Here is a 13,618-nt window from a genome sequence, read left to right as displayed (position 1 = left end):
ACTATCTAACCTCTCAGAATCATCACTATCACACAGTTCACCTACTTCTTATCATCCATGTTTAAACCATCTAAATTAACTTTTATCCTATTAGACACATCACTTTCAGATGCATCACTACCAGACATTTCTTCTTCATTCTCATTAAAATTGTCATCAATTAAACCTGCAAAACAAATTACTCATCAATAAAGGCAGACAACATAGACAAACACTTTAACTATTTTTGTCAGACAATAACCAATACAAAAATAATTTAATACAAACACAACCATTTTTGTCATGTACATAGCAGACAATAACCAAACACTTTAACCCTACACCTAGGCAATGACAAATAATAACCAATACAATATAGATAAATAACAAATTTGATATTGCCACAAACAATATAGCAACTAGGATACAAATAATGGCAGATACAAACAATAAACATCAGTTTGATACAAACAATAAACATCATGCATATGGCATACCATACATATTATCTGTCATTCACTTTAATAACCAAACTCTAATCTATCATGCACATTAATAATAAATAAAACCAAAATCGAAAAAACACTAAATCAAAATCAAAATCGAAATAACCTAAAATAACCCTAAATCAAAATAACCCTAAATCCAAAAAATAAAAAACTAAATGCAAAAACTTACCCGTTACATCTATTGACCATTGTCACTGAGAATCAAAAACACTAATAGGTTTCTGGTTTCATCTTCTTTTATCCCCAAACGGAAAAAACCAATCATTTTCTAACCTTATACCCTTTTAATCGATTATCAAATTGATTTTTAACCCTAAACCAACCTTCTTAATCAATTCCCGAATCAGTTTCAAACCCAAATCACTATCAATTTTTCCCAAATCGATTTTTTCCCCAAATCCTCTTAATCAGAATCAGTTTCTAATTTTTTACCTTAAACCAACATAACCCTTCAATTTTTTCCCTAAACCCGCCCCAGACTAAGACCTATCATCTGTTTCACCAACGTGACAAGTTAACTGGCCACAGCAGCTAGTTAACTTGCCACATCAGCGGTCCCGTTAACACACTAATGGAAACTGTTAATCAGTGACTATTTTGTCACTTTTTTATAACGTTAGTGATTGTTTTGTCACTTTTCCAAAGTTGAGTGACTGAAATGAAACCTAGGTGACTATTTTGTCAGCTACCTCAAAGTTGAATGACTGTTGGTGTAATTTATCCTTAATCTAATAACAAAACCCAACTAAATAAACCAAAACTTAAAATTACACTCGGTTAAGTTGAGCTCATTGCTCGCATCGACATTTTATCCTAACACCCAAAATCCCATTGCAAAGAAACCTCAAAACAAATTCAACAATAACCAATAGGAGGCGTCGTTCACTGCCGTTCAGCAACCAATAGGAGCCGTTCGACAGCAGGAGCTTCACCATTCGTCAACATTCAACAACAAGCACTCCATCGTCGTTCTGCGGCAAGTTATCCATTACAAAACATAAAAAAAAATTTAAAAATAATAAAGAAATCGATTAACTAAAAAAACTAACCGAACCAACTAAACTAACTCAATGTTGGTTCGATTTTTTCGATTTCCTCATATATGATTGGTCAGTTCAGTTTTTGTAAGGTATAAGTCGATTAAATCAGTTTCAAAAAGGACCCGATGAAAAAAACTGATTGCTCACCCCTAACCACGTAAACACCAAACCCTTAGAGTGCCTTCAAAATGCTAAGCCAAAGATCAAAGCAGATCTCTAATATGATAACTTTTTTTTCTTTTTTATTATAAATATTTTCATCTTATTTGTATATTTGTTTTATTTCATTTTTTCTAATAATATTTAAAATTTTATTTACATTAATTAAGCATATAAATAATATATTTATAAATATTATTAGTTACATAAGTTAATTTGAATAATTAATTATATAATAAAATTATGTTTTAATATAAATTTAATTTAATGTCCCTAATAATCATTTTGCTTTCTCATTATACTTTATGCCATTCCCACCGTTACACTTGAATCCAAACACATATTTCACCATTGATTTATCTAATCTCATTGCTACAATAATTAATCTCACTGACATCGTTTGTTTTCAATCTCACCGCTTATCCAAATGGACCCTGAATGGAATATACAATAATATAGTATTCTATTGTTTGGTTCACTAGAATAATATTGAGAAATAAATTAAATCTTAACTCGATTGACATTAGTATTGTTGTCATTACATGAGATGTGGGTTTAAACACACTCAAGCATGTTTTATCCTCCTATTCAAGGGTTAAGATGGATTATGAGTATCAACAATTAAATCTATTCAAATCAAGGGTGTATCAGGATTTAAATGTTTCGAGAAAATTTTTCATTTAACCCTTTCTAATTTATAAAATTTTAAATTAATAATGATAAAATTACACTTTTGACTCCCAAAATGATAAAAGTTTAATTTAATCCTCTAAAAATTATAAAGATATAGATTATTAAATGGTAAAATTATATTTTTACTATAGTAAAAATATACAATTTAATTCCGATCCCAAAAAAAATGTTCTAGCTTTGCCCTTTCATGGAATAGAGCCTGAATGAAATCACTATTCAAGTGAACCAGGCACGCTATAAGTTTTGAATTTATATATGGTAATAAAAACTAAACATGAAAAAATAGCTTCATAAAATAAAGTAAGTCCATGGTCAGTGATGTATTATCATCTTTAGCTAAAGGAATGACCACTAGAAGTCATCCTTGAAGAGATCGACTTCTTGACTTTTGAGTTCTGAATTCATGTACATAACATCCCTCTAACCCAGATTAGAAAGGAAAACACTGTTAAAATAGGGTCAATGTTCCCGGAATTAACAGAAATGGATTTCAATGAGGAAGAAATGACGTGGGAGGTGCCTTGTGATTAAAGGTAGCTGTTAAGGCTGAAGAACTCTAGAAAACCATATTCAGCCTAAAACAGGAAAACAAAACACCAATTGCAATCACCTTTAAGTACGAGGGGATTTTCGCTACCTATACAGCAGATTGGGATTGGGATACAGGAATGAAGAAATGTTGGTATAAAGGAGAAACCATGGAGTGTGGTTGAGGGCCTCACAAAATTCAAAAACGTAGAACCAGAGGAATGAATGGAGAATTCAGACTCGAAACAAAGAAAACATATATGCGCCGCCAATTGCAACGCTGGGAGAGGAACAGTGGTTAGTCAAAACAACCAAATCAGAGTCTAGCAAATAGAGGTATAAGTCACAGATCCTTTTCAATGAAATGTCAGTTCAACAAAAGAAGGGCATTGCTTAAAGTCACGGTTATATGCACAGAAAAAAAAATTCAATAAAGCAATCTCACCAACAACAAAGGTTTACCAACATCCATATACAAATATTCCAAATGTCTATTTGCCACATAATTTCTTCAAAAGTAACACCATAACATCAACAAACCCAAAAAAAAACAAAAAAACAGTAACCATAGCATCTATATTCTAAATGGGACTCTAGTAGTTCTCACCATCTTCTTTCATCATGAGTATGTTTGAAAACCCAATAATTGGTGCCCCATTTCATTTAATATGTTCATCAAGCCTTTATTCGGATAACAAATGAACCTGAAGCAAGATTACAAGTCTCAAAAAGTTTACATGTTACATGAATTAAAATTAAACAAATAAAATGGAACAGTTAAATCTGTTCAAATATCTGACATTATATTTAAATTTCTTCTGGAAACAGGTTATCATCATTGATTGAGTATCAACAAACAAGGGTGGAAACTCAAAAGTTGCATTAAAAAACAAAGAACCATCAAATGAAGTAAATAGTATTATATATATCATCGTTAAATCAACCTTTTTCAAGTTTCTACAATACAAAAGTCACTTAACATCTAAGTTACTCAAATTTAGATATGAGTGTCAAATATAGGTATGTCCCTGAAACAGGTTCGTTGTGTTTTACCAAGTTTCTTACTAATTTGAAAGATTTTTGGAGGGTCAATTTCCTGTGCCCATGTCAGGTACGAGCATCGAACACAAGCATTTCAAGAAAAACAATAAGTCAGAGCAACATAGCTTAACATCACTTATGTTTAATTAAGGAAACCAAAATTGAATAGGCTTCATGTATTAAATAACATTCGTTAAGTTCCTAAAGTGGCATGTGATGTTATCATTATCTGACTCAAAATCACTTATAGTTTCGATATCTAAAAACATGTAAATGTTTACAACATAAAAAAATTATACAGCAAATAGCAATCATCAAGAGAGTTACTCACATGCAGGAAGGTTGGATATGTCAGCGGAAACTGCACAAGGTATTCCCAAGTTTGAAAGAGCTCCCCTGATGATTCCACATGGAAAATATAGATGCATGCTTTCCACAGCCTTCTCATCAGCCATGATAGAAGGGTCTTCAGATGCTCCATTTTCAGGTGATTGATCAATTGACATGCGTGTAAGCCAACGAAAACGATTATCTTGCAATACAAAGGTACCCTACAAGACAAGTTTAAACCATTTCATAAAACTTCATCATAGCATGCAGGTTTTGGTCAGCTTCAGTTCCTCAACATACTCTATGATTTGTCTTCAAGTTGTCTATCTGCTTCTTAAAGAGTTCAGACCAAAAGTCCTTGCAGATGAACTTGATTGCCTCTAAATGATCACTAAAACGTGGCCTCTCCATCGTGTACCTGACAATAACTAAGCTTTGTCACTACAACAATTAGCATCTTAACTTTGCTAATGAATGGATATCAGGAACAATCCATTTTCGAACCATAACTTGTGTTAATTAATCTACCCAAGAAATCAAAATGCATTTCACCAAATACATTAAGTACTGCTACTACTATCGCAATTCTCAAAGGCCCCATTTTTTATCAAATTTTGATGTCAAGTGCAATGTATAGCAACAAACTTAAAGGTCTCATTACATAAAAAGTTGAAAAATAAATCTTGTCCAGAGAAATACCCGGATTCTAACTACCTTCAAATGCATACATGTTAGCTATGTTCTCAACAAGATTGCAAATAAAGTATTTACCTTGCATTACGGCATACTAAAGGTGAAACTAATTACTAAGATAGTCATAGCAACAATCCCAAGCAATGCCGAAAATTATAAAAGCCAAACCATTGCATCAGTTAGCATCAACAATCAAAATTTCAAATCCTCGCGGACTTAGAACACTACTAGATCATAAAAGTTTTATCATACCCTTCCTTTTACCGCATCATAATATCTATAGTAGAATAAAGATAGAAAAACTAGAATTGGGTTTTAGAAATTCCACTCAAATTAACTCAATATATGTGGGGGGAGGGGGTTTCACTCCCTCAGATCCAAAAAGAAGACATTAAAACACAGTAACTTAAACTAAAATTCACTTTATAAAATACAAATTTGACAAAAATATAATTTAAATGGAGTGATCAGCTTCATAAATATACGAATTAACTAAAAAAATGGGGAAATTGGATTATTGATAAGATGAAGAAGGGTTCACCGTTCAGAGAGCTGGTGGCCAACCTGATACCCAATGGCTTCGATCCGACGAGCAGCGAGCTCAGGCTTATTGGCGTAAAAACGGTTGCAATATGTGGAAACCATTTCGATTAGTAGGCTATCAATGCAGCTTTCTGATACTTCTCTCCCCATTTTTGGTTATTACTAATCTCTTCAACAGGAAGAAAGGACAAAGCAGTTTCTCTCTAAATATATTTCGCTTTTCCAATCTTTATTTGATTTAAATTTAATATTTTGAGGCTAAATTTAAAGGTAATGGATCCTACTATTTGGGCCGGGTTTTGAAAGCAGTATTTCTAAGAAGAGTTTCAACTGATAGTCCAAAAATAAAACTGATTTAGAGGAGCTTTGGATGGACGGCATGTTTATCTATCGTTAGTATAAAAATAGCGGGAGCAGTGAGATCAGATATGATAGTGATATTGAAGTGTGAGACAAAAAGTAAGCTAAACATACTTTACTGCACCCAATCGCTCATCCAAACCTACCCTTAATATATTTAGGCCTTGTGTAGCAATATTTTAGTATAAGATAAGATAAAATTTTAGTATCAATCCGTCTCTCTTAGTAAAGTTTAGGATTTAATCTATATTAATTATTTTAATAAATATATATTATAAATTTAATAAATAATTATAATATAATTATAATTAAAATTTGAAGGCCATTGAAAGTGTGCAAAACATTTCATATATTATAATATTAAAACTAAATTACTACAACTTTTATTAGTTTATATAATCTAAATTGAATTTGTTTTCAAATATAAAAATTAATACTAAGAGACCATGGCTGTATCCTTTAGCTTATACTCCTAATTTTAATAATAATAATAATAATAATAAAGACGTAATTAAAAAATACAGTCAAATATTTGATACTTTGAATATGAGTCAATTATTATATTAATTACAATTTTTTATTAATTTGTAAGAGTTATTTTTTATGTGAATTTATTATTTAAAATATTATTTATATATATAAATTAAAAAATGTAAATAATTTAAATTAATTACTTAAAAAACATTTAAAATTTTAATTTTACATATAATAATAATAATTAACTTGAATATCACTTAAATTACTTACTTTTTACTTTCAAACATTATGTCCAATATTTGGTGTGATAATTCCAGTGCGGTAGCCGTTGCTGTCAACCTGGTTCTCCACTCAGAGTCCAAACATGTTTAACTTGACCTCTTCTTTGTTCATGAGAAAGCTGCAGGAAGGTGAAGTTCCAACATATGATCAAGTGGCCAACGTTCTTACCAAACTTTTGTCATCATTCCATTGTTGTCGGTTAAGGGACAGACTCTAGATCATAAAAACTGTAGATGATGGATGAGTATTAGAGTTAATTGAACAGAATCAATTATATTGTTGAGGATTCTGTTATGTTGTTAGCAGCAGTTTGTCATCTCTTTAGTTGTGTATAAACTCATTCTTCTGTATCAGAAGTAATCAAACTATTTTCTCGAGAAATTAGAGTATAATGTTTAAGGTTCTTGTGTTTGTTTGTGGGATTCTTTCATCTAAAAAGAATATTTTAATTTTCAAATAATTTTTTACAAGAATATTAAACACTTATTAAAATATAATAAAAATATGGATAATATAAGTTTCATCCCTAAATTTAGGGTTTAGGTAAGCTTTAATACCTATACATTTTTTTTTGTCCACTTCAGTATCTAAACTTCTCCAATTTCTCTCAATTTTGATATTAAACAAATTAATTCCAATTTTAAAATGAAACAATTTAATCCTCTCACTTTCGAAGATAACCAAAATATCGTCTTCTCTTGATGTGACTTTGTTTGTTGCCCGATTGGGCACCTCCATTGTCAGATTTTCTCCCTGCCCATTTCCGTCTTCTGAAGCTAAAGCCAACTCCATACATTAGCTCCTGTCTTTAGACTTTCACCCTTTTTGTTTGATCACTTTCGAATATTATAAAGAGTAAGTTACTTCTTCTTTTTTTAAAGCAGGATCAATTTGCTGATTTTGGAATAGTGAAAGGACTTTCGGGAGATTTATACCAAAGCAAAAACAACTTAGAGCAAAACTAGTGAAGCAAATTAAATTTTACTAATGGAAACACACCCAAAATCAAAAGCTCTAACAATCCAACAGCTCAAAAAAATTCTTATTTTCCTTTTTTTTTTCTTCGAGGCTGCCTAAAGAAAAACGACTTTATTAAGTAATCCCTACAAGGTAAAACATTTATCACCAAACTATTACTTCAAACAAAACACAATAATATGCTAAGGGAATAAGCTTCTGCCTAGCTGCTACAATTAATAATCATGTTTGAAGAGATGTATAGCTAGGAGGCCGTCCGCTCAATACTACGGCGGCGGACAGTCGCAAACGCAGGATCCGGACTCGCAAAGGAACGGACACCGGCCTCGATAACTACAGGCATCTGCACAGTCCTTATGTTTACTGCATGGATGTCCCTTGGTACCGTCGGCCAATGCTTCGGCTTCTGTCATGGCTGCAACTAGCACAGGAATCCATTACAACGTGTACGAATGAAAAATGAAAATCCATAGAACCTTTTAGTTAGTAGAAAATGTAATGAATAGTAGAGTAAAGAGAGAAAGAGATCATATATATATACGTATACATACCGAAAACAATAATGAGAAGAGCTATGAAGCAGGCAAACCGGAGTTTAGGTTTCTCCATTTCTTTGTTGTGGGCGGCTACAACTAGTTACAAGGACATATCTATTTATAACAAGGAAAAGTAAAGCATGGATTTTCATGCATGCAAGGAAGAGAAATTCGATTGGAAAAGGAAATTACTATTATATGTATACTCCTCGATATTCTGTTTGATACACGTGAATTACAGCAGGACTTTGACCCTTGTTTGTCTTTTATGTTGGCTCTTCTATGGCTTGCTTTATGGAGCTTCAAGTTCCGAAGTTTTTGGACTCAGCCGTTTTTTTGAACTTTTATTAGATTTTGTTAACTGCTGAGTTTAAAATCAACAACTTACATGAAAAAAATATCCCTAGTGGGTTAATGCCCGACACGTGTATATGCTTTTTAGGTACAAAATGTAAGAAAATATGAGAATTTTTTTATATAATTTTTCTCTTAATATTTTAATTATTTTGTAATACATTATTAATATATTAAGGCCTACTAACCATCAATAAATATTTGGTATTAAACAATAGAAAGAAAAGTACAAAGATTATCAAACTCCTAGGTATTGTTTCTCGCTCTAATATTATATATATATATATATATATATTTGTTTTTGTTTTATTCTTAATTTGCTATATTATATTTAATCATCTCATTAATTAAAACTATTAAGCTTATATTCCTATATGTCGAATAATGTATTTCGCTCTTTTAATTTCTTTTGTCTGCTGTTATTTTCATATGATTCATGAATTTTTATTTATATGTTGATAATGACAATAGAGCGATTGCAATGAATGATATAAGAGGAGTTTCAACTATATCTATTTAAGAGTTAAAAAATTCTATTCTAATCAAAGTCAAATAGTAGAAGTATAGTTCTATACAGCCTCAACTTGTACGGTATGGCCCATACCGCAGGGGCAGACCCCTACACCCCTGGTCGTAACCCTCGGCCTCTCACCCCCACAAATCCTCTTATTTTACCATTATATTTATTTCTTCAACATATATAATTATTATCATCGTTATTGTAAACTATAAATTTACTAACTAAAAATCTATTTACTTTAATGCATGTTATTAATTTTATTAATTAAATCATTTTATTAAGGTTCCACCATGATGTCATATATCTTAATAATTTGCATAATGTCAAATTTTGTGTTGAAATCTATTATATATTATGCATAGTTTATTAATTTTAGTGGTCCAATCTAAAATATATATTTATTTGTATCCGTGACATATACATATTCGTAATAATTTTTACTTGTTTAAATATTACAAATTTATATAAAATTTTACACATTAATAATTTATTTTATATAAATATTACACACTCATTTATTCATATCCTATTTTAATATTTTAATGTCATGTTATTTATATTTTTGTCGTTTATATCATGCCTAAATTCAATTTTGACTCTATATTCATTTTCTTAATTTTTTTAAAAATATTTTCTTAAGAATTTAAATTTTCCATTTGTATTATAAGTTACGCCAATTTAACTAATACAAATATTGTGTTAAAAACATTAACTATTATGTAATACTATTCAATTATCTATGTACAATCCAAATTTGTTTTTCCAAAAAAAAAAGGAATGACATAATTTAAAAATGTTATTTTAAATATATAATAAGCTTTTAAATGTTTTTATTAGGTATGTATTATGTTTTCTATAGTTTATCATTATGATTTAATTTTGAGAAAAATTTGTGTTTGAACTTATTATATGTTTGACATAATTTTTCATAGTAGGTCAATTTTAAAAATTTACCTATATGATATTTTTATTTTAAAATATTTTAAATTTATATAAACTTTTACACATGAATAATTAGTATCCATGTTATTTTCATTTTATCTTCTATTTTGTCTCAACCTCATTTCATCTCATATTTGCATAGCGATGAAAATCAATGATATTTTATCTAATATAGCCCTGAATTCATGATTTATAATTAATCCCAGAATATTGCCTTAGACATATACGTCGAGTTATGACGCAATCTAACAAACCACAAACATAAACATCGACTTGATATACACATAACTTTATATAATCACAAATATGTACAACCAAACAATATACAATCACACAGCATAAACGTACATGCGAACCCAAAACACATGGCCATAATATACATATATTAATACTCGTGTTAAGCTTATAACATTAATGGATTTCTATTCAAATTAGCTCAAAACTAACCATGCGTCTGCCTACAAACCAAGCCACCATGCATGCTACCGTAAATACCAACTTACAAACCAAAGGATTATATGCATGAAAAGTCCATGTATGACCATGAATTCTTATGAAACAAAAGCAAGGTTCCAACCTATCTTAAATCAACATTACACGTTTCCTTCTGTCATCCTAAAAGGAAGGAAATCAAAAGGTTTTATATGGAAGACATGCATGTATTTATGCTTTCATATCACAAAAGGCTAAGTCCATAGGATTGAAAAACAAACGAGTTAAGGAAATCTTAGTCAACAAGGATCGTTTCAAACAACCTTAAATGATCGTACATAAATTAAGGATAAAGAGCGGTCATAAAAAGGAAGAGTTATTCATCATGCAAAATGATCAGATATATGACTTTGAAAGTGCAAATTTCAACTCATTGATTCATATCATGGTACACCAAACAAGATTTTGCTACACATACACAAGGTAAATGAATGCAAATACCAGATAAAGCTTTCCTCTCCTCTTTTCCTTCTTATGGTTCCGGGCTATGGCTTCTTCCTTAGCTTTCTTTTTCTTGGGGGGCAGTAACTTTGCTTCAGCTCATCCTTGTTTTGGCCCTCTCATTTATTCTCGTAATCTCACCTCTTCTCATTTTAAAAGCCAGTTTTTTCTTCTCTTCCTTGACTTGCCGTGTAGCTCTTCATGGGCAATTAACTGTTTTTCCTTGTTGACTTTTTTTTCTCTTTACTTTGCCGTGCAAGCTTCCTAAAGCTCACCCCAAAATTTGGCTTTTCAACATCCCACTAAATGTTGATGGTGATGGTATTATGGTGGGGGCCACGCCCCAACAATCACATTCTTTTTTTTTTTCTTCTAAATTTTATATATCATGTATATGGTAGGGGAGAAAGGATTATATGAACAGGAATATTATCTATTTTTAATAATTTTTTGTCACATCAGTAATTTTATTTTGAATTTAAGTATTTTAATTTAGATTTGATTCTTTTTTCAGGATGAAAATATTGATGTGGCATAAAATTATTAAAAAATGGATACAGATGATGTGACATCTTTGTTTCATAGAATCCTTTTCCCATGAGACGGATGATATGAAACTGCGATTCCACATCATCCTTATCCATTTCCATTAAAAAAATAGAAAATCAGATTTTCCTTCTAAAAAATTCAAATTCAACTAAAAAAACTAAAAATTAGGATGAAAAATTTGATTTGTCATTATTTTATTAAAAAATGATAAGAATGATGTGGAATCACTATTTCATTCAATCTTTTCTCTATGTATACAATACTAATCTCAATTTAAAGTAAATATATATAGACACAAAATATCTAATTTATAAAGGCTCCTTAATAAATTTGTACCTAAAATGAGAACCCAAGAAACTTCATATAAAAATAGATTTTATACTCTCTTTTTAATACGATACATGTGTTATTTTTATCTAACATGATATTTATTTTAATAAAATTATATGTTTTGATATTTCAAGATATCAAGTTTAACATTTCAATATTTAATTCAGATTTTAAAATTGATTTGATAAAATTTATAATTAGCTAATGATATAGTAATTAATTTTCATCAAATCAATTTTAAAATTCAATTAAATAACATCATCAGTGCATTTGATAAAATTAAAGCAAAATTAAACAAATTCATAATTAACATTAAACTTATTCTATTAACAAAATCATGAAAAATTCAAAATTAACAATATTAGCAATAAACTTTAATCAAATCAACTCTAAAATCTAAATTGAACATTAAAAAGTTAACACTATAACCTTTGGGGTACCAAAATATATAACTTTTGTCAAATACAAATGTCAAATTAAACAAAACAATAACATATGTACCACATTTGAAAAAATAGTGTTAAATTCGGGTATCAAATGACATATTAAGTCAATATTGAATATTAATATCATTTTAATTTAAGATAAAAATATTATTTTATAATTTTTTAAATTAAATTTTATTATTGATCAAATAATATTTTATTTAAATTGAAACCCTAGCTAAAGCGAGGATAATTAGAGTTAGTGCCAAAATAATACTATTTTTTCAGAAGTGGTACATAAACTTTTTTTTTGGGGGTCACAAGTGGTACATAAATTATTATTTTGTTACCCATTTTACTTACACCAAAATGTTATATCTATTAAAAAATTTCCTGCCAATAATAAACCGCCACGTCATTTAACTTTTAGATATATTTTTAATTGTTGGGGATAAACCTATATAAACAACGAACAAGAAAAGTAAAGAGGATTGAACACACAAATTTTACGTAAAAATCGCCATATCATTTAACCTTTAAAAGTATTTTTTTGATTGTTGGGGTTCAACCCGTATAAACAACGAACAAGAAAAGTAAAGAATATTGAACACACAAATTTTACATGAAAAACTTCTTCGAAGAGGATAAAAACTACAGGTGTAACGCCTTGAATAATTTATTTCTGTTTCTGTAAATATTTAACATAAATGTGTGTTTGTTTTAGTGGTTAAGTGTTTTGGGTGTATGTATGAGGTCTTAGGTTCAAGTCTTTTTTTTTTGCCAAATTTTGTTATTTTAGATCCAAGCCTTACCCTTGTTGAGTGGGCTTATATAAAATTGTCTATTAATTTATATTAAAATGAGTTTGTTGGTTTGAGTGGTAAGGGAGTTAGTGTGTTAAAAGTCCTGTGTTCGAATTTTTATGCAAGTGTGGATGTTAATTTTTGCTTGGTTGTCTAATAGAGTTTTGGTAGAGTTAAAATTCTGAGGTGGTTGTGAGTTAGTGGATGCTGTGGGGTTGTAATCAAAGTGGTTTTTATTTTTATTTTTAATTCTTTATCAAAATTTCTCTTTTTCCAGCAAAAACTAACGTCAATTTTCTTTTGTCTTTCTCTGCTCTTTCATTCTTTCATTTCTTTTTGCTACTTCCTTCTATTCTGTTTTGATCTGTCGTCAAATCTCTGTATCTTGCTTTTTTGTTTTCCTTTGGTTGTTTGTAGTGAATCGTGAAGAACAGGTGATACGAGTCACAAAGGCCCAACCCAAGCCCAAACAAGAAGACAAACCATACTTACTTGAAAATCAGGCCAAATTGTCAAAGTGACCTAATTTGTAAAGTTTTATTTTTTTTAAATACTTAGTTTAAATTTTTATGTAAATATTCAGTCCAAGAGGCCCAATTAAAAGCCCTTGGCCG

At 29.9% G+C, this 13,618-nt stretch overlaps 1 protein-coding gene and 1 long non-coding RNA gene across 3 annotated transcripts; both read right to left on the bottom strand.

Moving 5' to 3' along the window:
- Positions 1-3,313: 3,313 nt before the first annotated feature.
- Positions 3,314-5,736, bottom strand: LOC105804491 (uncharacterized). The gene is made up of 4 exons (XM_012637129.2): positions 5,514-5,736; positions 4,580-4,697; positions 4,281-4,500; positions 3,314-3,612 (listed from the first exon to the last, which is right to left on the bottom strand). The coding sequence occupies exons 1-4, from the start codon at positions 5,663-5,665 to the stop codon at positions 3,584-3,586; spliced, it is 519 nt and encodes a 172-aa protein (XP_012492583.1). The 5' UTR covers positions 5,666-5,736; the 3' UTR covers positions 3,314-3,583.
- A 1,863-nt stretch (positions 5,737-7,599) lies between these two features.
- Positions 7,600-11,098, bottom strand: LOC105804492 (uncharacterized). 2 transcript variants are annotated; one of them, XR_008190793.1, is made up of 3 exons: positions 10,898-11,098; positions 8,164-8,509; positions 7,600-8,027 (listed from the first exon to the last, which is right to left on the bottom strand). It is a non-coding gene; the product is annotated as an uncharacterized LOC105804492 (long non-coding RNA). The 2 variants fall into 2 exon arrangements; XR_001136996.2 differs by having other exon boundaries at positions 8,164-8,244; positions 10,898-11,086.
- Positions 11,099-13,618: the final 2,520 nt, after the last annotated feature.

Source organism: Gossypium raimondii, chromosome 11 (assembly GCF_025698545.1).
Source record: "Gossypium raimondii isolate GPD5lz chromosome 11, ASM2569854v1, whole genome shotgun sequence".
NCBI classification, from domain to species: Eukaryota; Viridiplantae; Streptophyta; class Magnoliopsida; order Malvales; family Malvaceae; genus Gossypium; species Gossypium raimondii.
Note: the sequence above shows the minus strand (reverse complement) of the source record. Positions and strands in the feature narration are given on the sequence as shown.